Source organism: Pseudophryne corroboree, chromosome 2, assembly GCF_028390025.1.
Source record: "Pseudophryne corroboree isolate aPseCor3 chromosome 2, aPseCor3.hap2, whole genome shotgun sequence".
NCBI lineage: Eukaryota > Metazoa > Chordata > Amphibia > Anura > Myobatrachidae > Pseudophryne > Pseudophryne corroboree.
In genome coordinates this window covers 79,446,251-79,470,788 of record NC_086445.1, presented here as the reverse complement: position 1 = coordinate 79,470,788, position 24,538 = coordinate 79,446,251, and the positions used below count along the sequence as shown (strand labels likewise).

General features: G+C 46.9%; 1 protein-coding gene across 2 annotated transcripts in view; it reads left to right on the top strand.

The window, feature by feature from the left end:
* Positions 1 to 24,538, top strand: part of MRE11 (MRE11 homolog, double strand break repair nuclease) — a 605,744-nt gene that overhangs the window by 338,721 nt on the left and 242,485 nt on the right. For both annotated transcript variants that reach the window (XM_063951452.1, XM_063951453.1), the window contains exon 18: positions 18,322 to 18,392. In XM_063951452.1, the coding sequence (XP_063807522.1) occupies positions 18,322 to 18,392 (71 nt within the window). The remainder of the gene's footprint in view (positions 1 to 18,321; positions 18,393 to 24,538) is intronic.

Sequence of the window (24,538 nt, the reverse complement as noted above, 5' to 3'; positions counted from 1 at the left end):
AGACTATAGGTAGGCATTCTGGCCAAGTTCTTTTGGTTTCTGTCATTATTTTCTGTAATTTTAGCTTAAGGTCAAAGTTCAGATGTTCCCCCTCCCCACTCACCTGGGGACGGTAAGGCACGTGGAAGGCCTGCTGTACCCCCAAATCTTTCATTATATGCTGCATGACTTCTCCTGTGAAATGTGTACCTCTATCTGATTCTATAACCTCAGGTATCCCAAATCTACATACTACTTCTGCTATCAGTTTCTTTGCAGTGGTTTTTTCTGTGGCTTTGCCTACTGGCCAGGCTTCGGCCCAGTGACTAAACATGTCCGTTGCTACTAGTACATATTCATATGGACCGCTTCGTGGCAACTGTATATAGTTGATTTGTAGTCTTTGAAATGGGTAAGAGGCTTTGGGTATAGTTCCTAGAGGTGTCTTGGTTCTTTGTCCTGGATTGCTGATTCCACAGATCCAGCATCCTGCTACAAAGTTTGTTGCAGCTTTTTTGAAGCCTAGAGCTATTCAATGCTCTTGTACTCTATTAACCATGGCTTCCTTTGAATGATGTACTTGTCCATGAGCTACTTGTAACATAGGTGGAAATAGAGCTGCTGGTAGACAGTACTTTAATTCTCTTGACTTCCAAAGTCCACGTTAATCTTATTCTGCCCCCAATCGTGTCCATTTCTCCTTTTCTCCTTGTGATGCTTGTTGTTGAATTTTGATCAAGTCCTCTTCACTGGGCATTTGTGTCACATCTTAAACTACTAAAACTTGCTCAGGTTCTTTTGATTGTAAGGCAATTCTCTTGGCTTCTGCATCTGCAAATGCTTTTCCTTTAGCTTCCATGGTTTGGCTCTTAGTATGTGCTTGTACCTTGATTATGCCAATTCTTTTAGGTAGTTCCATAATCAAACTGGCATGTTTGATGGGTTTTCCATTTGCACCTTTGAAGTCCCTACTTTTCCAAATAACAGCGTAATCCTGGGACACCCCCCCCAAGAATAGCGTGAATCCGTGTAGATGTTAGCTGTCATGTTTTCAGCATGTATGCAGGCTTTGGTCATTGCTATGAGTTCTGCTTCTTGTGCTGACATTCTTGGTCCAGAATCTATGACTTCAGTTTCGTTAGTTACTGCATATCCTGTCCTTGGGGATCCATTATCATAATATCTTGATCCATCGACGAACAGGTTCATGTCTGGATTGTCCAGTGGTGTATCTTGGACATTAGGAAGAAGTAAAGTCTCTAATTCCATGAGGGCTAGGCAATCATGTGGAAATGTTTGTGTTATATTTTCTGCGTCTGTAGCAGCATTTTTCTCCTCATCTAACGATTTACCATCATTACCATTTCCCACTCTCCTCCCCTCTTTTGAATCGTTGATTGGAAGGAGTGTAGCTGGGTTTAGTACAGTGCATCTTGTGATGGTGACATGAGAGGCGCTTAAATAGTGCAACTTCATATTTGGTAAGTCTGGCTGCAGAAAGATGCTTGCTTTTTTTCTTGACTAATATTTCTGTTACAGCGTGCGGTACTTGTATACACAGTGGATGATCAAGCACAAGGTCTGTCACCTTTTCCCTCAGTATTGCTGCTGCTGCCACTGCTCGGACACAGGATGGTGCTCCTCTGATAATCAGATCCAGCTGGGCTGAACAGTATGCCACTGGTCTTTGTTTTGGTCCGTATTTCTGGGTGAGCACCCCTAAAGAATGCCCTCTGTTTTCATGGCAGAATAGGTTAAAAGGCTCTTTGTAATCAGTCAATCCTAATGCTGGGGCTGTTATTATGACTTGCTTTAGTTTTCTTACTGCTTCTTCAATGGTGTCCCTGTTTTCTGCTGACGCCTCCTTTTTTGTTAATTCATATAGAGGTTGCATCAGTAATGAAGCTGAGGGTCTCCATTCTCTGCAATAACCAATAAGGCCCAGGAAAGCTCTGATTTCTTTTAATGTTCTTGGGGTTTTTGCTAGAGTTATTGCTTTTGTTCTTTCATCAGTAAGATGCCTTGTTCCTTGGGATATGCAGTGTCCTAAAAAGATAACTCTTTTCTGTACTAGCTGTAGTTTGGCATTTGACACTCTGCAATCTTCTTCTGCCAAAAAGATGAGTAGTGATGCTGTTTCCTTTTTGCAGGATTAATGCCATTGCCTCTGAGAAATCTGATGGACTGGTTGCTCCCCCTTGGGGTAATCGTGTCCAACAATATTGTTTACCTTCGTGAGTGAATGTTAGAAACTTCTGGCTTTCCCATTCATCAGTAGATAATCTGTTTTTCCCTCCTTTTGAATCTTGAGATTCAACACCTTTATTGATTAATGTTGGAAAAGGGTTGCTGAGTTGAGGGTAATACATCTTCTGATGGTTACTTGTCGCACTTTGGCAGTGCTACTTCATACATGGTCAGCCTTGCCACTGACAGGTGTCTGGTTCTTGCTTGTTGAAGCTTCTCTGTACCTGCATGTGGACCCTGGATGATAAGTTCATGATTCAGCACTATGCCTGTGCTCTTGTCCTCTTCTAGGACTACTGATTCAGCACTGTGTCTGTGCTCTTGTCCTCTTCTAGGACTACTGATTCAGCACTGTGTCTGTGCTCTTTGATTACTGCTGTCAAGCTTGCTTGAGTTGTAGGCCACTGGTCTTCACCTCAGTCCATGATTTTGCGTAAGGACTTCTATGTATAGCCTCCTTCTTTAATAGTCAGGCAGTTCTAGGGCTTGAGATGAGGCAACTGCTGTTTCCAATTGTTCAATAGCTTAATTCATCTGTTGCTGTATGTAGGATGCGGACCCTCCTCCCTTTCAGTGTTGTCATACAATGCTTGCATGTAGACTGGTGCTAGAGGTATCCATGTTCTGTAGTGTCCTACTAGGCCCAGGAATGATCATCTGACTTGCTTGACACTAGTTGGCATCTTAGCTTGCAGTATAAATCTTTTCCTTCTCACTTTTGTTAGATGTCGGGTACCTTGAGTGTCCTAGGAAGATTAACTCTTGCTTGACTAGCTGCAATTTCTCCTTCTGAGGCTCTGCAGTCTTGTTCTTCCAGAAACTTCACTAAGGACACTGCCCCTTCTTTGTGCTTCTTTTAGTAGTGGTGGCAATCAACAGTTCATTCACATCCTGTATTTAGCTGTGTGTTTTGTGGATAAATCACTTGGTGATATAGCCCCTCCACAGGGCTATCCTGGTCCAGTAGTATTGCTTACTTTCTTCTACAACTGGTACTGCGGGAATGAGCCAATACTGAACTTCTGTTCTAACTTGCTGCTAAATGGCTTTTTGTTCTTTCCTTTGATAAGTTGCTGGAAAGTTAAACTTCTACTGGTGTGTACTGTATTCTCCTTGGATAAGCTTTAGTACATTGTGCTTCAGCAAAGTCACTGGACATGTACTCCGAGGTCAAGAACTGGGCTGGTATTGGTGACTGTAGTTCTTGCATCTCCTGTCCTTTTAAGAATTTCTGAATTCATCAGTTCTTGTGGTATCTCTCTCTGCTGTCTTCTGCGTGTGCTGGCTCCAGTATTCATTAGGCACAAACATATTTCTCCAGTGGGCAAGGTGACTGTAATTATACCTTCTGCTGTTTCCTCTGGAGACATTATGTTCACTGGGGAGTACCTGAAGAAGCTTGTACTTCATATTGGCAGAAGAAGCATCATTTATTTGTCTTTTGGAACTTTTTCTGTCTTGTTCCTTATTATTTGCTTTAAACCCCGGAGCTTCTGTTGCTTTAAATCATGGCATTATCTCTGTAATCTTGCCATGTAGTACTGACCACTTGTCAGATGTCTTTCTTTGTCCTTTTTAAAGCAGACTTCCTTTAGTCTCCAAACTTTCATGCGACCTTCATATTGTTTCTCAACTTTTCTTTTTCCAATCACCTCTCTTTATGATTCATTCATTATTCTTCATACTTTGTCCTTTCTTCACTTGCATATTCTTTCTCACTGCTGCTGGCATGTCATCTTCTTAGTCCAAGTCCACCCAGGCTGGTGTTCAACATAATGATGTTCATGCTGGGAGTTGTTGTTCCTCTTTGTCTTACTTTTCCTGTGAGAGATAGACTTGTATAGCAAGCTTGTATTTCAGGTTACATATTTGCTTTCTTGCAGGGGTAGGGCTTAACCTCCCAATCCAGTTGTTGCAATGGCCTGATCTGTAAGTAAATGTAGAGGAATCTGGTTGTGCATAAAAACAGCTCTTGAAACCCTTGTGTCTCCTGTGGGTAAAGTCACTTTTATCGAACTGCCAGTGGTGACTGAGTACACTGTTGCCGACACGGGAGTTGCACACCCTCATATTCTATCATCTTGTGTGTCGTATAGTGACTTTATCATAGTAAGTTCTGATGGACTCAATCTTCTCCTATTTCAAGTCTGGGGCTGCTGGTGCCCTGAGTGTCTGTGCATGACACCATCTCTTAAGTCTTGTCATGTACATCTTTCCACTTTCAAATGTTGTTCTATTTTCCTGTTTCATCTCTTTTCAATTTCACTGTTAGTGAGCTTGCAGATGATTCAATTCTGTTCATACTAGGGGTACCTGGGTGTGCATGCATGTCTGGGTATAGGGGTGGGGTATAGTGTGGAGGTGCTGTTGCTGGACTAGGTCTCAGTGGTCATTAATTCACTTGGTACCTCTTGCTGCTTTAAAATTGTTCGGCTTGCTCCCGAGTTTATAATGCATTGATATTGGTGACCTGTTGGCAGTACAAGGGTCACTTGATCATTTTCTTGTTCAGATGGTGTTTTGGCAGGGAGGTACCTCGGGAAGCCACTTCTTCATGCTTTAGGTTTTTCTTGCTGGTTTTCACACCATTCCTTGTATTTTCTGCAATTCTTGTGCTACAGTGATCCAGATGGATGCTTGATCTCTACTATTATGCTTAATTATCCAACTCTTGTTACAGGAGGCAAATGTTTTTTTTTTTTTTCCCCATTTCTCTAGGTCCTAGTGTCCCTTCTGACGGAAAACCTGCTGTTTTGTAAATTTTTCTTATTCTTTTCATAGCTTTCTTCCCCTCCCTGTTACTAACAATATCCACGGGTTTGAACCCATCCTGATGTGGTATTTTAGTAACCCCTTATGAGGGACTTAACTTATTCCTTTCATAGCTTTTCTCCCCTCCCTGTTACTAACAATATCCACGGGTTTGTCGGGCCCTGACATCTTTACAGACCGCGCTTCCATGCCTGGGTGAACGTGCGCGGAACCCCTCCTGATGTGGTATTTTAGTAACTCCTTATGAGGGACTTAAAATCTCCTTGTGAGACGCTGACTCTGAAGAATCTCTTCTATCCTTGTACCTAAAGAGCTACTTAAATCCGTCTGTGGACAAATGACTGGGGTTGTAGTGTTGCCCCTTCCTCCCTGTATTAGTGGAAAATCTGTTAGTACTGCTCCCCAAGTGAGACCTGTATAATAGATTATTTCTTCTGGATCACTGAGATGCGTCCCTAATATTATTGTTAAGTTACTCCAAGGGTCTATCCCCCTGCCTATATAGATTCCTGCTTGTACCAGTACCCCTGTTGTTCCTTGTGTTCTTGGTAAACTCCCCACTATTCTTGGAATTCGTTCACCTTGTGTCTGGAAAATTATGTGTCCTGTGCACCGCAGGCAATCATACCTGAGACTCCTTTCTATTGGGGTTACCATGTAAGTTTATCCCTTGTTTTCTTTCAGACAGTAGCTGTTCTTTATTACTGACCCAATCCTACCCCTTAACTGTCTTGCATAGGGACATACAATATATACAGTACAATGTGTGCAGGAGAATCTAGTTACTGACACTGGTTTCATTATTCAGCAGACACCCCGACTCCCCCCACCTTTTCAAAAGCATATTGACAGAGTACATACAACAGTGCAAGGATCCAAAAACAAGGATGACAGTAAATGCTATATATGTTATCTATGTGCACGGCAGCTGTTTGAGGCTGCACGGGCAAATGGGTCTTAGACCTGGGATTATGTGGTTCCTAGGCCAATAGGTTATGATGTTAGACCAATCATTCTCAATGTAATGTTCCAACAATTCTCTTTTTAAAATGACAACCTATTGTACAATAAAATTCATCATCATTTTCCACATAACCAAATGAGACTTCAGTGCTTGTAATTGCCACCAATCTCGGTGCTACAGACCCTTTGTATTTTCTTAACACAACAACACAGGTACAAGATTTGCATACACCTCTTTGGTTATTTCTCAATTCAAACTGTTTATCAGCATTAGAATACACCTTGGCCATACGCCACCTTTTAAAAATGTAAAATTTTTCTGAATATTTGATTAATTCCCCCTGTACACTTGTGACAAATTAGCTGAAGATATTTACCCACAATTCAACAATATAACATCACAATATATATTTGCTATACTGCGGAAGCTCCTACACTATCACTATCCCTTCGCGGCGGAGCTAAGTAAAAATTAGCAAACACCCCCGCCAGTGGATTCGCAAGTCGCGAGGCTGGTGGTATCCTCAGCTCTACATGTAACTACCGTCACTTCTCTGAAAGAACCGACGGATAAGCGTGTGGAGGGTTGTTTAAAGGCATTTTACACCCTAGCGGGTGCTGTGCATCAGCCCACTATTGCAACCACATGGGCTGCAGAAGCTTTTGAAGCGTGGGCTCAGGAGGTGGAAGCAGAGCTGCCTTCTAACTTTTCTGATAATGCTAGACAATGTCTCTCGTATATTGTCTCAGCCTCTCATTACATTAAGGAGGTGGCGTCTGATGCCAGTATTCTGGCGGCCAAGGATTCTACTACGTCCATTTTGGCCCGCCGGTTTCTATGGTTACGGCCCTGGTCTGTGGATCCGGATTCTAAGAAAACCCTGGAGGTGCTCCCTTTTAAGGGAGACATTCTTTTTGGAGAGGATCTCAACAAGATAGTGGCTGACTTAGCTTCTGCTAAAACAGAGTGTTTCTGCCTATTACTGCTCCTTCGGTACCGAAGGCTAAAGGTACTTCCTTTCGCTCCTTTCGTCCTTCAGGAAAAGGAAAAGGTCAGGCGTACCCGAAACAGGCTCGCACTTCCAAAACCTCTAAGCCCAAACCTAAACGGGCCTGGGCTGCCCGTCAGCCTGCTTCCAAAACTGACATGCCTGCTGCATGACGGGGCGGGCCTCCCTCTGGGGGATCCCAGAGTGGGAGGCCGACTTCTAGGGTTTACCCAGGAATGGTTGAAGACCACTTCCGACGCCTGGGTACGGGAAGTCGTCACTCGTAGATACGCCATATCCTTCAAGAATCGTCCCCCTCATCGATTTTGCCTGACAGACGTCCCTTCGGATCAGGTGAAGGCAGAAACTCTTCATTTGGTGGTACAGTCCCTCCTGGACACAGGAGTGGTAGTACAGGTGCCTCTGGCTCAGAGAGGCAAGGGGTACTATTCACCGCTGTTCCTAGTCCCGAAACCGAATGGGTGCTTTCGGCCCATTCTCACCCTCAAGTCCTTGAACAAATTTGTGAGAGTCTCCCAAGTTTTGTATGGAAACTCTTCGCTCTATTGTTCTGGCCTTGGAGCCTGGGGATTATATGGTCTCCTTGGACATACAGGATGCTTACCTGCATATTCCTATTGCAATGTCGCATCAGCAGTACCTGAGGTTTGCTGTCGGCAACCTCCATTATCGATTTCGGGCGTTACCTTTTGGTTTTACCACGGCCCCGCGTGTCTTCACAAAGGTCATGGCGGTAATGACGGCTGTACTTCGCCGTCAAGGGGTCAGGATCCTCCCGTATCTGGACGACTTGCTAATCCTGGCAAATTCCCCAGAAATTCTCCTATGTCATCTGGATTTGACTCTCCAGTTTCTGCAAGCACACGGTTGGCTCATCAACTGGAAGATGTCTTCCCTGGTCCCTGCTCAGAGCATGGTGCACCTAGGGGCATTGTTGGACACTCACAACCAGAGGTTGTTCTTGTCTCAGGAGAAGGTCCTGAAACTTCGGGACAGGATTCGATGCTTCCTATCTCGTCCGCAAGTGTCGCTACACTCGGCGATGCAAGTGCTAGGTCTCATGGTGTCGGCTTTCGACATGGTGGAGTACGCTTAATTCCATTCCTGCCCTCTACAGAAACTGATTCTAGCCAAGTGGGATGGCCTGCCTCACCGGATCAGGTCTTACATGATCTCCTTGTCTCCGGATGTCCGTCTGTCACTGAGCTGGTGGCTGCAGGACCATCGATTGAGCAGGGTTTTTCCCTTCTGGATCTCCAGCTGGGTCCTCCTGACGATGGATGCCAGTCTGAGAGGTTGGGGCGCGGTGTTGGAGCAACACTCCCTTCAGGCCAAGAAGGAGTCTCTCCTCCCGATAAACATTCTGGAACTGTGGGCGGTGTTCAATGCTCTGAACCTGGCCCAGCATTTTATACAGAACAGGCCTGTTCAGGTACAGTCGGACAGTGCCACCACGTGGCGTACATAAATCATCAAGGCGGCACTCGAACCCGCATGGCAATGAGGGAAGTATCAAGGATTCTTCACTGGGCGGAACGCCATCTTCCAGCCATATTGGCAGTGTTCATTCTGGGGGTCCTAAACTGGGAAGCGGACTTCCTCAGTCGTCAGAACGTACACACCGGAGAGTGGAGCCTCCATCCAGAAGTATTTCAACTCCTAGTGGATAAGTGGGGTCTACCAGATGTAGACCTGATGGCGTCTCGACACAATCACAAGGTTCTGGTCTTCGGAGCAAGGACAAGGGATCCTCAAGCAGCGTTCGTGGACGCACTGGCAATTCCATGGAACTTTCGGCTGCCGTATGTGTTCCCTCCGGTATCACTTCTGCCCAAGGTAATAAGGACGTTCAAGCAAGAAGGAGGACTCTACTGTTTCTGATTGCCCCAGCGTGGCCCAGATGGCATTTTTTCTCAGACCTTCAGGTTCTCTCGATAGAGCGTCCCCTTCTACTTCCACAGCACCCAGACCTCCTTGTTCAGGGCCCCTGTGTATATCAGGATTTGGCCTGGTTGGCCTTGACAGCATGGCTCTTGAAGCTTCCGTTCTGAGGGCCAAAGGTTTTTCTGAGGTGGTCATTCAGACTATGTTGAAGGCCCGTAAGCCGGCTTCTGCTCGGATTTACCATACGGTCTGGAATTCTTACTTTGCTTGGTGCGCATCTAATAATCTTGACGCTTACAAGTTTAGTATGGCCAAACTTTTGGCCTTCCTACAACAGGGCCTGGACTTGGGCCTTCGTCTGGCCTCCATCAAGGTTCATATTTCTGCCTTGTCGGTTTGGTTTCAGAGAAAAATTGCCACTCTGCCTGATGTTCATACGTTCACTCAGGGTGTGTTACGGATGCAACCTCCTTTCCCGCCTGTGGCTCCTTGGGATTTGTCGTGGTTCTTGAGGCTTTGCAAGAGTTTCCGTTTGAGCCTCTTGAATCTGCAGACCTTAAGTGGCTTTCCCTAAAGGTATTGTTTCTGCTGGCTATTGCCTCTGCTAGACGGGTATCTGATTTGGGTGCCTTGTCTTGTAGGTCCCCCTATCTGATTTTCACCGTGACCGGGCCGTTCTTAGAGCATGTCCCGGGTACCTACCTAAGGTGGTGTCTTCTTTCCACCTTAATCAGGAGATTGTGGTTCCGGCCTTTGTCTCTCCTGAATTGTCTTCCAAAGAGTGGTCTTTGGATGTGGTATGGGCTCTCCGTATCTACGTGAAGAGGACAGCTCCTATCAGGAAGTTGGATTCTCTCTTTGTACTGTTTGGTTTTCACAAACGTGGCTGGCATGCTCACAAGCAGACCCTTGCCAGATGCATTAGAATGGCGATTACACATGCTTATGTACAGGCTGGCCTTCCAGCTCCTGCTACCATCAAGGCCTATTCTACTCGGTCGATTGGACCTTCTTGGGCGGCCTGCCGTGGTGCGACCCTTGAACAATTGTGCAAGGCGGCTATGTGGTCCTCAGTGAACACGTTCATAAGGTTCTATGCCTTTGATACATCCACCTCCCAGGATGCTTCCTTTGGACGCCGTGTTCTTGTGCCCACTACAGTGCGTCCCCTCCTATGAGGAACTGCTTTAGGACATCCCCGATGTTATTCCCTGTTGAGCCCAGTGTACTCCGCAGCAGAAAACGAGATTTATGGTAAGAAAGTACCGTTGTTAAATCTCTTTCTGCAAGGTACACTGGGCTCCACAGGGCGCCCACCCTGATGCACTTAGCTTCTTTGGGTTTGTATGGCATTAGCCGCTGACACCTCCTGTCGTGAGAATGTGGTGTATGTGGCTACTAACGGTTGTGGTCTCTCTTACCTGCTACTGCATTGGACTGGTTAACAAAAGTGAGCTCCTGTGCACGGAGGCGGGGCTATAGAGGAGGCGGAGCTATGCATTTTGGGAACAGTCAAAGCTTTGAGCCTGTTGGTGCCTCGGCTCAAGATCCTACGTTACACCCCGATGTTATTCCCTGTGGATCCCAGTGTACCTCGCAGAAAGAGATTTAACAACGGTAAGTTCTTACCATAAATCTCGTTTTACATAGCAGGTAATATTTATCGACACTTTCCAAAACTGGCGTTTTTTTACTATTGAAAGCTCCTGTAACATGCTTGGACCCCATGCGTTAGGCTGAAAGCCCTTGCATCATTCTAGAAGCTCATGTATCATTCCAGAACCATATGTGAGTAGTAGCTACAGTGTACCTATTGTCACTTGTCCAATTTAAGGAAGGATTCTCCAAAATGATGCTGGTCCTGGAATCACAATTTGAAGCTTTGCTTTTTCTTGATGGTCAATACAAGAGGAAGAAAACACCCCCACTAATCTTTAGAACAATGGGGTTTAGCTTGTCTTACCAGGACCACAAGTTTATAATAGTTCACCTATGGTAGTCCAGTGCCTTACTTTAATGACAGGCTTCTGGGTTTCCAAAATATGAGTTTATGAGGTCAGCCAGGGAGAGATTACAGACTATAGGTATAACATATGCGCAATGAAAAAGTATCATACCCCTTGTTGTGGGACAGATTGGATGTGTAACGGCGGCTATCGGAGCAATTTGTACTTTTTCCTTTAAACTCTATCTTTTAAGCATTCTTCTCTCTTTTTCTCTGACGTCCTAGTGGATGCTGGGAACTCCGTAAGGACCATGGGGAATAGCGGGCTCCGAAGGAGGCTGGGCACTCTAGAAAGATCTTAGACTACCTGGTGTGCACTGGCTCCTCCCACTATGACCCTCCTCCAAGCCTCAGTTAGATTTCGTGCCCGGCCGAGGTTGGATGCACACTAGGGGCTCTCCTGAGCTCTTAGAAAGTTATAGTCTTAGAATTGTTATTTTCAGTGAGACCTGCTGGCAACAGGCTCACTGCAGCGAGGGACTAAGGGGAGAAGAAGCGAACTCGCCTGCTTGCAGCCGGATTGGGCTTCTTAGGCTACTGGACACCATTAGCTCCAGAGGGATCGACCGCAGGCCCAGCCTTGATGTTCGGTCCCGGAGCCGCGCCGCCGTCCCCCTTACAGAGCCAGAAGCAAGAAGATGGTCCGGAAAATCGGCGGCATGAAGACATCCTGTCTTCACCAAGGTAGCGCACAGCACTGCAGCTGTGCGCCATTGCTCCTCATACACACTTCACACTCCGGTCACTGAGGGTGCAGGGCGCTGGGGGGGGGCGCCCTGAGGCAGCAATAAAAACACCTTGGCTGGCTAAAATACCTCAATATATAGCCCCTGGGGCTATATATGAGGTAAATACCCCTGCCAGAATCCCATAAAAAGCGGGAGAATACGCCGCGAAAAAGGGGCGGAGCCTATCTCCTCAGCACACTGGCGCCATTTTTTCCTCACAGCTCGGCTGGAAGGAAGCTCCCTGGCTCTTCCCTGCAATTCTACAGTACAGTAAGAGGGAAAAGAGAGGGGGGGCATTAAAATTGGCACTGTATACAGTATATTATATTGAAAAGCAGCTATTAGTGACATAACTCAGTTAGTCCCTGTATATATATAGCGCTCTGGTGTGTGCTGGCATACTCTTACTCTGTCCCCCCAAAGGGCTTTTGTGGGTCCTGTCCTCTGTTGGAGCATTCCCTGTGTGTGTGGAGTGTGTCGGTACGGCTGTGTCGACATGTTTGAGGAGGATAATGATGTGGAGGGGGAGCAGATGCCTTTAGCAGGGATGTCACCCCCTGGGGGTCAGACACCTGAGTGGATGGTATTATGGCAGGAAATGAGTGCACGTATAGACTCCTTACATAAAAAATTTGACGACATGCCGACTGTGGGACAGCCGAGTCTTCAGCTCGTGCCTGTCCAGGTGTCTCAAAAGTCATCAGGGGCTCTGAAACGCCCGCTATCTCAGGTGGCACAAGTAGATGTCGACACGGATACTGACACCAGTGTCGACGACGATGAGTCAAATTTAATGCCCGTTAAGGCCATTCACTGCATGATTGAGGCAATGAAAGAGGTGTTAAATATTTCTGATTTACATCCAGGTACCACAAAAAAGGGTATTATGTTTGGGGAGAAAAAACTACCTGTAGTTTTCCCCCCGTCAGATGAATTAAATGAAGTGTGTGAAGAAGCGTGGGCTTCCCCTGATAAGAAATTGGTAATTCCTAAGAAGCTACTAATGGCGTTCCCTTTCCCGCCAGAGGATAGGTTACGTTGGGAAACACCCCCGAAGGTGGATAAAGCGCTCACACGTTTGTCTAAAAAGGTGGCACTACCGTCCCAGGATACGGCCGCCCTTAAGGAACCTGTTGATAGAAAGCAGGAGGCGATCCTGAAGTCTGTATATACACACTCAGGCATTATACTCAGACCAGCTATTGCGTCAGCATGGATGTGCAGTGCTGCCGCTGCGTGGTCAGATAAACTGTCAGAAGATATTGACACGTTAGACAGAGACACGATCCTGCTAACAATTGACCATATCAAAGACTCAGTCTTATACATGAGAGATGCACAGAGGGAAATCTGCCGGCTGGCATCTAAAGTAAGTGCATTATCCATCTCTGCTAGGAGATGCTTATGGACTCGCCAGTGGACTGGAGATGCAGATTCCAAAAGGCACATGGAAGTTTTGCCTTATAAGGGGGAGGAATTATTTGGGGATGGTCTCTCCGACCTAGTTTCCACAGCAACGTCTGGGAAGTCAGCATTTTTACCCCATGTCCCCTCACAGCCTAAGAAGGCGCCATTTTATCAGGTTCAGTCCTTTCGGTCCCAGAAAAACAAGCAGGGGAAAAGGAGGGTCTTTTCTGTCAAGAGGCAGAGGCAGGGGAAAAAGGCTGCAGCAAACAGCAGGTTCCCAGGAACAAAAGTCCTCCCCCGCTTCCTCTTCCAAGTCCGCCGCATGACGGTGGGGCTTCACAGGCGGAGCCAGGTACGGTGGGGGCCCGCCTCAGGAATTTCAGCGATCAGTGGGCTCGCTCACAGGTGGATCCCTGGATCCTTCAAATAGTATCTCAGGGATACAGGCTGGAATTCGAGGCGACTCCACCCCGCCGTTTCCTAAAATCCGCCTTGCCGATTGCTCCCTCAGACAGGGAGGCGGTGCTAGCAGCGATTTACAAGCTGTATTCCCAGCAGGTGATAATCAAGGTACCCCTACTTCAACAAGGCCGGGGTTACTATTCCACACTATTTGTGGTGCCGAAACCGGACGGTTCGGTGAGACCCATTTTAAATTTGAGATCCTTGAACACATACATAAAAAAATTCAAGTTCAAGATGGAATCGCTCAGGGCGGTTATTGCAAGCCTGGACGAGGGGGATTACATGGTATCCCTGGACATCAAGGATGCTTACCTGCATGTCCCCATTTACAATTCTCACCAGGAGTACCTCAGATTTGTGGTACATGATTGCCATTACCAATTCCAGACGCTGCCGTTTGGACTCTCCACGGCACCGAGGGTATTTACCAAGGTTATGGTGGAAATGATGATACTCCTTCGAAAAAAGGGAGTTTTAATTATCCCATACTTGGACGATCTCCTAATAAAGGCACGATCCAAGGAACAGTTGTTAGTGGGAGTAGCACTATCTCAGGAAGTGCTGAGCCAGCACGGTTGGATTCTGAATATCCCAAAGTCACAGCTGGTCCCCACGACACGTCTAATGTTCCTGGGAATGATTCTGGACACGGCCCAGAAAAAAGTGTTTCTCCCGGAGGAGAAAGCCAGGGAGTTGTCTTCTCTAGTCAGAGACCTCCTAAAACCAAAACAGGTATCGGTGCATCACTGCACGCGGGTCCTGGGAAAGATGGTAGCTTCTTACGAAGCAATTCCATTCGGCAGGTTCCATGCCAGAATTTTTCAGTGGGACCTGTTGGACAAGTGGTCCGGATCGCATCTTCAGATGCATCGTTTAATAACCCTGTCTCCACGAACCAGGGTGTCTCTTCTGTGGTGGCTGCACAGTGCTCATCTTCTGGAGGGCCGCAGATTCGGCATACAGGACTGGGTCCTGGTGACCACGGATGCCAGCCTACGAGGCTGGGGGGCAGTCACAAAGGGAAGAAATTTCCAAGGACTATGGTCAAGTCAGGAGACTGCCCTTCACATAAATATTCTGGAACTAAGGGCCATTTACAATGCCCTAAGTCAAGCAAAATCCCTGCTCCTACACCAGCCGGTGCTGATCCAGTCAGACAACATCACGGCAGTCGCCCATGTGAATCGACAGGGCGGCACAAGAAGCAGGACGGCGATGGCAGAAGCCACAAAAATTCTCAGATGGGCGGAGAATCATGTACTAGCACTGTCAGCAGTGTTCATCTCGGGTTCACTACGGCTGGCCGGCGGTCGGGCTCCCGGCGACCAGCATCCCGGCGCCGGGAGCCCGACCGCCGGCTTACCGACAGCTTGGCGAGCGCAAATGAGCCCCTTGCGGGCTCGCTGCCCTCGCCACGCTACGGGCACGGTGGCGCGCTACGCGCGCCACACTATTTTATTCGCCCTCTATGGGGGTCGTGGACCCCCACGAGGGAAAATAATTGTCGGTATGCCGGCTGTCGGGCTCCCGGCGCCGGTATACTGAGCGCCGGGAGCCCGACCGCCGGCAAACAGAAGACCACCCCATCCCGGGAGTGGACAACTGGGAAGCAGACTTTCTCAGCAGGCACGACCTCCACCCGGGAGAGTGGGGACTTCATCCAGAAGTCTTCCAAATGATTGTAAATCAATGGGGTCGTCCACAGGTGGACATGATGGCGTCCCGCCTAAACAAAAAACTAGAGAAGTATTGCGCCAGGTCAAGAGACCCTCAGGCGATAGCTGTGGACGCTCTAGTGACACCGGGGGTGTACCGGTCAGTTTATGTGTTCCCTCCTCTACCTCTCATACCAAAGGTATTGAGAATAATAAGAAAGCGAGGAGTAAACACAATTCTTGTGGTTCCGGATTGGCCGAGAAGAGCGTGGTACCCGGAACTTCAAGAGATGATCTCAGAGGACCCGTGGTCTCTGCCGCTCAGACAGGACCTGCTGCAGCGGTCCAAGACTTACCGCGGCTGCGTTTGACGGCATGGCGGTTGAACGCCGGATCCTGAAGGAAAAGGGCATTCCGGAGGAAGTCATTCCTACGCTTATTAAAGCCAGGAAAGAGGTCACAGCAACTCATTATCACCGCATATGGCGGAGGTATGTTGCATGGTGTGAGGCCGAAAAGGCCCCAACGGAGGAATTTCAACTAGGTCGATTTCTGCATTTCCTGCAAGCAGGAGTGAATATGGGCCTAAAACTGGGCTCCATTAAGGTACAGATCTCGGCTCTGTCAATTTTCTTTCAAAAAGAACTAGCTTCAGTACCTGAAGTTCAGACATTTGTGAAAGGAGTGCTGCATATTCAGCCCCCATTTGTGCCTCCTGTGGCACCTTGGGATCTCAACGTGATGTTGAGTTTCTTAAAATCACATTGGTTTGAGCCACTAAAAACCGTGGATCTGAAATATCTCACGTGGAAAGTGGTCATGTTATTGGCCTTGGCTTCAGCCAGGCGAGTGTCAGAGTTGGCGGCTTTATCATGTAAAAGCCCTTATCTGATTTTCCATATGGATAGGGCAGAATTGAGGACTCGTCCCCAGTTTCTCCCTAAGGTGGTGTCAGCGTTTCACCTGAACCAGCCTATTGTGGTGCCTGCGGCTACTAAGGATTTGGAGGACTCCAAGTTGCTAGACGTTGTCAGGGCCCTGAAAATATATGTTTCCAGGACGGCTGGAGTCAGAAAATCTGACTCGCTGTTTATCCTGTATGCACCCAACAAGCTGGGTGCTCCTGCTTCTAAGCAGACTATTGCTCGTTGGATTTGTAGTACAATTCAGCTTGCACATACTGTGGCAGGCCTGCCACAGCCAAAATCTGTCAATGCCCATTCCACAAGGAAGGTGGGCTCATCTTGGGCGGCTGCCCCGAGGGGTCTCGGCTTTACAACTTTGCCGAGCTGCTACTTGGTCAGGGGCAAACACGTTTGCAAAATTCTATAAATTTGATACCCTGGCTGAGGAGGACCTGGAGTTCTCTCATTCGGTGCTGCAGAGTCATCCGCACTCTCCCGCCCGTTTGGGAGCTTTGGTATAATCCCCATGGTCCTTACGGAGTTCCCAGCATCCACTAGGACGTCAGAGAAAATAAGAATTTACTCACCGGTAATTCTATTTCTCGTAGTCCGTAGTGGATGCTGGGCGCCCATCCCAAGTGCGGTTTATCTGCAATACTTGTACATAGTTATTGTTAACTAAATCGGGTTATTGTTGAGCCATCTGTTGAGAGGCTCTATTGTTTCATACTGTTAACTGTGTTTCATATCACGAGTTGTACGGTGTGATTGGTGTGGCTGGTATGAGTCTTACCCGGGATTCAAAATCCTTCCTTATTGTGTACGCTCGTCCGGGCACAGTACCTAACTGAGGCTTGGAGGAGGGTCATAGTGGGAGGAGCCAGTGCACACCAGGTAGTCTAAGATCTTTCTAGAGTGCCCAGCCTCCTTCGGAGCCCGCTATTCCCCATGGTCCTTACGGAGTTCCCAGCATCCACTACGGACTACGAGAAATAGAATTACCGGTGAGTAAATTCTTATTTTTTTTTACTTTGGCACAACACAAAGTTCATTCTAAACAAGACTTTTTAAACTGAATTATGATATATAGGGGTATATTCAATTAAAGTCGGATCCATTCCGACATGTATTTGTCGGAATGGATCCTACAACCCCTATACAATCCCATCTCAATTCGTATTGAGATGAGGGACGCAGTGGAGGAGAGGGGGGACGAGCTGCGGGAGACCCGCAGGGACAGCCGGCGGGCATACAGGGGAGATCAGCGCTACAGTAGCGCTGCGACAGGGTGTCACACAGCCGCCGGACCTCACGGCAGTTTCCACCCGGCTCCAGCAAGCGTGCTGGAGCCGGGTGGAAGCTGCCGTGAGCGGCGCGGCTGTGTGACACCCTGCTGCATCGCTACTGTAGCGCTGATCTCCCCTGTATGCCCGCCGGCTGTCCCCCCGTCTCCCTGCGGCTCAACCCCCCCCCCTCTCCTCCTCTGGGTTCGCATCTCAGTCCGACATCATTTTGTCGGTTTTGGTCCCGTTTTCGACACAAGCATGTGGATCGGCAACTATTCCGCCGATCCACGTGCTTTTCGACAAGTTGAATTCATCGACTTGTCGAAAAATTTAGGGAAATATTGAATAGGTCGAATCAGGATTCGACCTTAACAAGTCGAAAACTGACGTCTTTTCGACAGACGGCAGTTTTCGACTTCAATTGAATATACCCCATAAGCTTCCTAGTGATGTGGTTGGCTGCTTTCTCTTTAGTATTACTTCTACCCACAAATGGCTTTCTCCACTATGTGTAGATGACAGGTATATCATACAGTTCCTGCCTCTGACTCTCTGCAGGGCTTCAAAAGTGTCCTGCAAACTCACCTAGCCCTCATCACAATCTTAACGCCATGCCCTCTGTCCTCCCCCTGTATCTCTACTCAGTGCACGCACACTCCCCTACAATGTAAGCTCTCATGGGCAGGGCCCTCCGCCCACTTGGTACTCAACCTGCACTATCCATATCTCCAGCACATCCTGCAGCACTGATCCTGTCTGCCCTCTCAGGGAACTGAATCACTGTCTACTATAGTTATTATCAGTCACTCACTTGTATACCATAGATACTGTATCTCACTGTTCATTTATTTTCCCCTTGTGTATTGTCTGTTTGACCTTACTGGATTTATGTTTGTTTATTGTAATTCTCCTATACAGTACTACAGACACTTTGTTGCACTAAAGGATGATGATACTAATAATAATAATAATAATATTCTGTTTTCTGTATTTTTTCTGTATTTTTGTTTTTCAGGAAATTGAAGACAATGACTCCGATATTGAAGAAGTTTCCTTCACTCAAGCACCTTCTAATGTGACCCGCAGGTATGGCATACACTATTTATTAACAGTTACTTACATAGCGTCAGCATATTCCGTGGAGCTTTACAATTCAATAATAAAACAACGCTGGCTAATAACAGACAGACAAAGAGGTAAGAGTACTTACTATAAGTACTATACTGTACGTAGATCAAGCTTATATATTGTCCGACCTTTGGCAAAAAAAATTCTATAATAATGTGTTGGGAACATATATACAGAGAACACACGGTGCTTAATGCGTCTGAAATTTCTATTACTGCTTTCATGTCTGCAGGTTCAATTTCAAAACCTATTAAACACTATGTCAGAGCACTGCCATATTGTCATGGCTACCACGCGTGATATGATTAGATAACATACTTCCCATTCCTCCATAAACCCCTGTGTTGCATGTGTCTGTGTAATACCGGCCTCTCCACATAAAGCCCAGCAGCCACTATTTATTTTCCCGGCATATGAACAGGTTATATCCTAAGACTCTCATGTCTGATAAATGGGCTGGGATGAAGCTACTACGTAATAAGTTCAAGAGAAATGTACAGACAGGAAGGCTACAGTCTATAGGGATCTACAGTATGCGTGTGGTCTCATATAAAGGGATGGAAAATTGCCTGACAGACTGCAATCCCTTTTAAAAGAGAACAGTCTCATGCCCATAGCATTGGGTGCAGGACAGGTCCACCAGAGTACCCACATATTGAAAACATATCGAGACACTGCTTTTATATATGTGTTATTACTAAGGCAAATAATGTTATATAACCAGAAGGAAGAGTAGGAGCCATATGTGTTTCCACTAAGGGGTCTATTCATGAAGCAGTGAAAAGGGGATGCGGTCAAGATGCCGCCGGCTGGAATCCCGGCGGTCGAAATACCGACGCCGGAATCCCGACCGCCACAATCCCGACCGCCACAATCCCGACCGCCACAATCCCGACATATTCTCCCTCCGTGGGTGTCCACGACACCCATAGAGGAAGAATGTAATAGTGTGCCGAGCGTAGCGAGGCACCGTGCCCGCAGCGTGGCGAGCGAAGCGAGCCCGCAAGGGGCTGCGTTCCGCTCGCCACCCCTGTCGGGATTGTGTGGTCGGGATTCCGGCGTCGGTATTTCGACCGCCGGGATTCCGGCCGGCGGCATTTAGTACTGATCCCGTGAAAAGAGTGGAGAAGTGAGCCTGTGGAGAAATTGCCCATGGCGACCAATCAGCTTCTCCGTACAATTGTAGAGTATGCAAATTGTAAATGTTACTCCATTGCTGATTGGTTGCCATGGGCAACTTCTCCACTGGCTCACTTCTCCACACTTTTCACTGCTTCATGTATAGACCCCTAAGCTGTCTCTATCAGTACTTAAAGGGAGTGGGTGGAGCGGGAGGTCTTCTCCCACAAGATTCCCTACAAGGTCCCAAATTCTACCTGGCCAGTGTATCAAGCCTTCTAAAGAGTGGAGAAGTGGGCCAGTGGAGAAGTTGCCCATAGCAACCAGTCAGCATTGAGGTAGCCTTAATTAAGTAGCTTTATGTAGATAGGTAGATCCTGATTGGTTGCTATGGTCAACTTCTCCACTGGTCCACTTCTCCAGTATTTTCACTGCTTCATACATCTGCCCCAAAGTTCATGAGAAACCAGGAGAGGAATGATTAGGATTTATCTCTTTGCCCTTGTCTTCAGAGAGACTGTAGTGATGAGATGGGATGTAGTCATGAAGTCAACAGCAAGAATGTAAAAATTCCCAGTGCCGACAGTCATGATGCCAACATGCTTAAAATGTCAACATCATAAATGTCATCATCTGGAAAATGTTCACATTGACTGAATGTCGGCATATGGAAATTGCACTAGTGTTAAGGATACACATTAAAAATACCGTGTCCACATTATGATCATTTCAACATTCCACCAGTGCCGACATGCTGAATGGAGACAGTGATACAGTACACAGAACCTGTCAGGGGTGCGGCTCCAAACTGAGCTTGTAAAATATGTAATGGCGTGGGATTACATTGAGAGAAAATCGCCCCGGGGGTCTTTATTCCTATGTTGTGGGTCAGGGTTTAATTTAGCCAAGCTGCCCACTCTGTCGGCTACAGGCTATTGGTTCAGCAGCACCATGAGCTGAATACAGGTAGTAGTAGGCATCTGATGGGGCATCCACACAATCAGGTTAGAATGGGAATCCGATGGGGCATCCACAGAAACAGGTAGTAGTGGGCATCTGATGGGTCACCCACAAAAACAGATAGTAGTGGGCATCTGATAGGGCATCCACAGAAACAGGTATTAGTGGGCATCTGAAAGAAAAGAGAGGGATATAATCAAAGGCCGCCAATGGTAAATATGGAGGAAGATTGAAAAAAATAAATTCAACAATACGGTTTGGTTTTTCCAAACAGATGTCCTTGGATCGTTCTTCTTGAGTCAAATGATTAATTAAATCATTAATTTTCTATTGAATCCACTTCATTGGACCATTATTTAAAGATACAGTACCTTTATACACGGAATGAACACGATAAACACGTGAGTGGGGTACGCTGTGCCTTTACTAACCGACTAGATAAAGATACCTTTATGTGCCTTTCTTTATTTCTTTTTCATCCACTAGGGGTCACTGGAGTACTCTAGGGATATGGACGGTTCCACAGGAACTAGGCACTGAATAGTTAAACTTTTACTATACCTCCCCTCCATATTCCAGAGTACCTCAGTGTTTTTTCGGTGCTCACCGAGACTAGGCTTGTGGAAGTTCATCCACAATGACTGAATTTTTTGATTATTATTTTTTTTTGGGAATCCCTTTCCCCCTTCCAAGAAGGCGAGGGTCTGGGATAGGAAAGCTGCTGAAGCAGCTGTGGGTGTCGGACCTCTCTAGAAGAGCTCCCTCCCTACCACGTGCAGGTCACCTGCAGTAAAAGGCTGACAGTGCTTACAGAGAAGCCCCGTCATTGCCCTCACCACAGGGTCCAGGTATGTTGAACGGGGCGGTCAGCTCACGCTGCCGCCTTGCTGTGTGGGATACTGTGTGTGTGTGTGTGTGGCCGCCGGCCGCTGCCTTCAGCCGCCCGCCGCCGCTTCCAGCGCCGCTGTTTATGCTGTGTCCCCAGCCGCTCGGAGCCGCGCCGGCCACGTTGATTTATGCATAGGCCGCTCCACGGCTCTATGCAGCGCGCTCCCCGGCCCTCGATGCCACTTCCAGCTCCCTCTCCACCATAGCCCGTGTATAGAGAACGATACACGGAGCACGGGGGGGGGGAGGGCACACAAATGTGAGTAACTTTGATGTCACAGTGATGTTCCCTGCACACACAAATGTCAGGGTCACTGGATAAAATCTCATGATTCAACTCTTGTTGATAAAAGAAGTATGTTTACTAGAATACAGCAGCGCTGCATGTGTATTACAATAGGCTATTAAGTCTTTGTTAAACAGGATACATGTTGCTCATATATGTGCAGGTTTGAATGCAACATAGTATGTTTATTAAATCTGCTTACATAATTATAAGTCTGCATATTTAACCATTTTTCCAGAATTTCCTGTATTACATCTCTCCTCCATTGAAGGCGCAGGGGTGTTAAGGGGAATTTGGAACCAGGCATATTGCTGACGTGTACTGCACTTGGCCAGATATATATTTGTAAAGACACCTTAGTGCTATTTACTGAGTCGCGCAAGTTGTATTTTGTATTGTCTGTCGGTATAATGAGTAAGACACCAGCAAAGACTATTATTGTTATCATAACTGTTTATAATGATATTATCAGAAAGACTGCAAATCTGAATCATGGCTGTGGTCAGCCAAATACTGGCTTTGTTCACTGTTGTAAAGTAAGATGTGTTATACAATTGGTCAGCACATGGTGATTATAAAACAGTATCTGTGGAGCACTGCAAGCATTGTGAGTTCAGGCTCACCTGCAGCAGCTTTGCTTAATTCACTTAGCCACACCACAATTGGATACGCCCGATCTCATCTGATCTTGGAAGCTGAGCAGTGTTGGGCCTGGTTAGCCACCTGGGAATACAAGGTGCTGTAGGTATTTTTAAATCTACAGCCACACCACACTGGATTCGGGACCCATTAACTAAGCTGCGGTTAAGCAGCAGACTTCTCAGGTTTTTAAGCCTGTGAGTGGTCACATTTAGGGGCCCTACACACTCGGCGATGCGCCGCTGAGGTGCCCGACGGCCGATACGGCCGACGAGCAACCCGGCGGCGGGGGGGCAGTGATGGGGGGAGTGAAGTTTCTTCACTCCCCCCGTCACCCGGCTGCATTGAAGTGCAGGCAAATATGGACGAGATCGTCCATATTGGCCTGCATGCACAGCCGACGGGAGACCAGCGATGAACGAGCGTGGGGACGCGCATCGTTCATCGCTTAAGTCTCCACACTGAAAGATATGAACGAGTTCTCGTTCATTTATGAACGAGATCGTTCATATCTTTCAGAATATCGCCAAGTGTGTAGGGCCTATTAGTTTCAGACTTCTAAGAATTATTATACTTCTGAATCAGGATATATCTGGATATATGTATATGGGTATATAATATATATGTGTATGTGTGTATGTATGCATATATGAAATATATATATATTTATAAGGTCTGAGTATGTGTGAATATACATGGTTGTATATGTGTATATATGTGTATATATATATATATATATATATATAAAATATGCTGACATTAAAAATCTTTTTTGGCAAGACTACAGTGGCGCAATTGGTCAGCACACAGGGCTTATTAAACAGTATCTGTTGAGCACTGCAAACATTGTGAGTTCAGGCCTCACCTCCCCAGATTCCCAGTGGCCTAATGGATAGGACACTGCCCTCCTAAACCAGGGATTGTGGGTTCAGGTACCATCTGGATTGCAAGTCACTACAGCAACCATTTCATCACCAGAGTTGATGTTTAAACAGCAGCTTTTGCTTATTATTTTTACAGGTGGCTCTGTAGCCAAGTGGTTAGGCTTCCCGCCCACAGTGAACATTGTGATTGCATGGACACTGGTTCAGATCCTGGTTTAACAGGTGTAATATATATATATAATAATAATAAAAAAAAAAAAACATGGTAAGACACCATTTTTTTTTACGTTACTTCCTGGGTCTTTGCTGGAGGTTGCTGCCCTACAACACTCAGCCTCTGGGGGAGCGGGGGGTTGTTAGGAATTTAATTTATTAATTGTTTTTGACAGCATGTCTCTACAGGAAGATTCACTATTGCTGGAAACCACATGCACGGTAATGCAGGTTTATACACAGATTACTTCCGTGGTGTACTTACTGGTCGGGGTACATGATCACTAAGTCTAATGCATAATCAAACAAGCACCTTCGTTGCAGAGTCGGTCACACAGTGTGTCGGACAAATTAGACTGCGCAGACAGACCCTTACCGGTCCTCTTTGGGGGGAATGCGGGCGCATGTACTGCCTGAGAGGGAAAAATTTACTGTTTCAGCTAGATTGTTGCGGTCGATTCGCTGCCAGCCCTCATAGCACCAGGCCAGTACGTCAGGTTCTCAGCGAAGGCTGAACAATTTCCAATGAGAGACAATTGCAATTATTGGGCGTTTAACTACCTATCGGAGTGTACCCTACACAGCAGTAGGGCTGTTGCTTCGCCCTGCTTTGGTAAGGGTTTGAGGTAACAAGGCTGTAGTGGCAGGGTGCTCCAGTTCAGGTTTGCCCTAAATAAAGACCACCTTACACTTCTTGCTGCTTACAGCTTCTGTGAAGTTGGCAGTTGGTTCTTGCGTCTCAGCTTCGCTAGTGGCGCACAACGTCCACTTTGGCTACGTTCCAAACGAGAATAGATCGCAGACCGAGTGGGGGGGGAATCTGATTTCCTACCATTGTCTACGCGAATTCCTGAATGATTCCGTCTCAACGATTTCAATTCCTAGGTATGATTCTCGATACGGTAAATCAAAGAATTTACCTACCCGAACAGAAGTACAGGTCATTCGTCATCTGGTACAATTAGTGCTCAAGCCTTGCACAGTCTCGGTTCATTTGTACATTCGCCTATTAGACACAATGGTGGCGGCTTTTGAAGCGCTTCAGTTCAGAAGACTTCACTCACGTCCTTTTTAACTGGATGTGCTCGCAATGGTTGGCTGTGGCCTAACGAGTA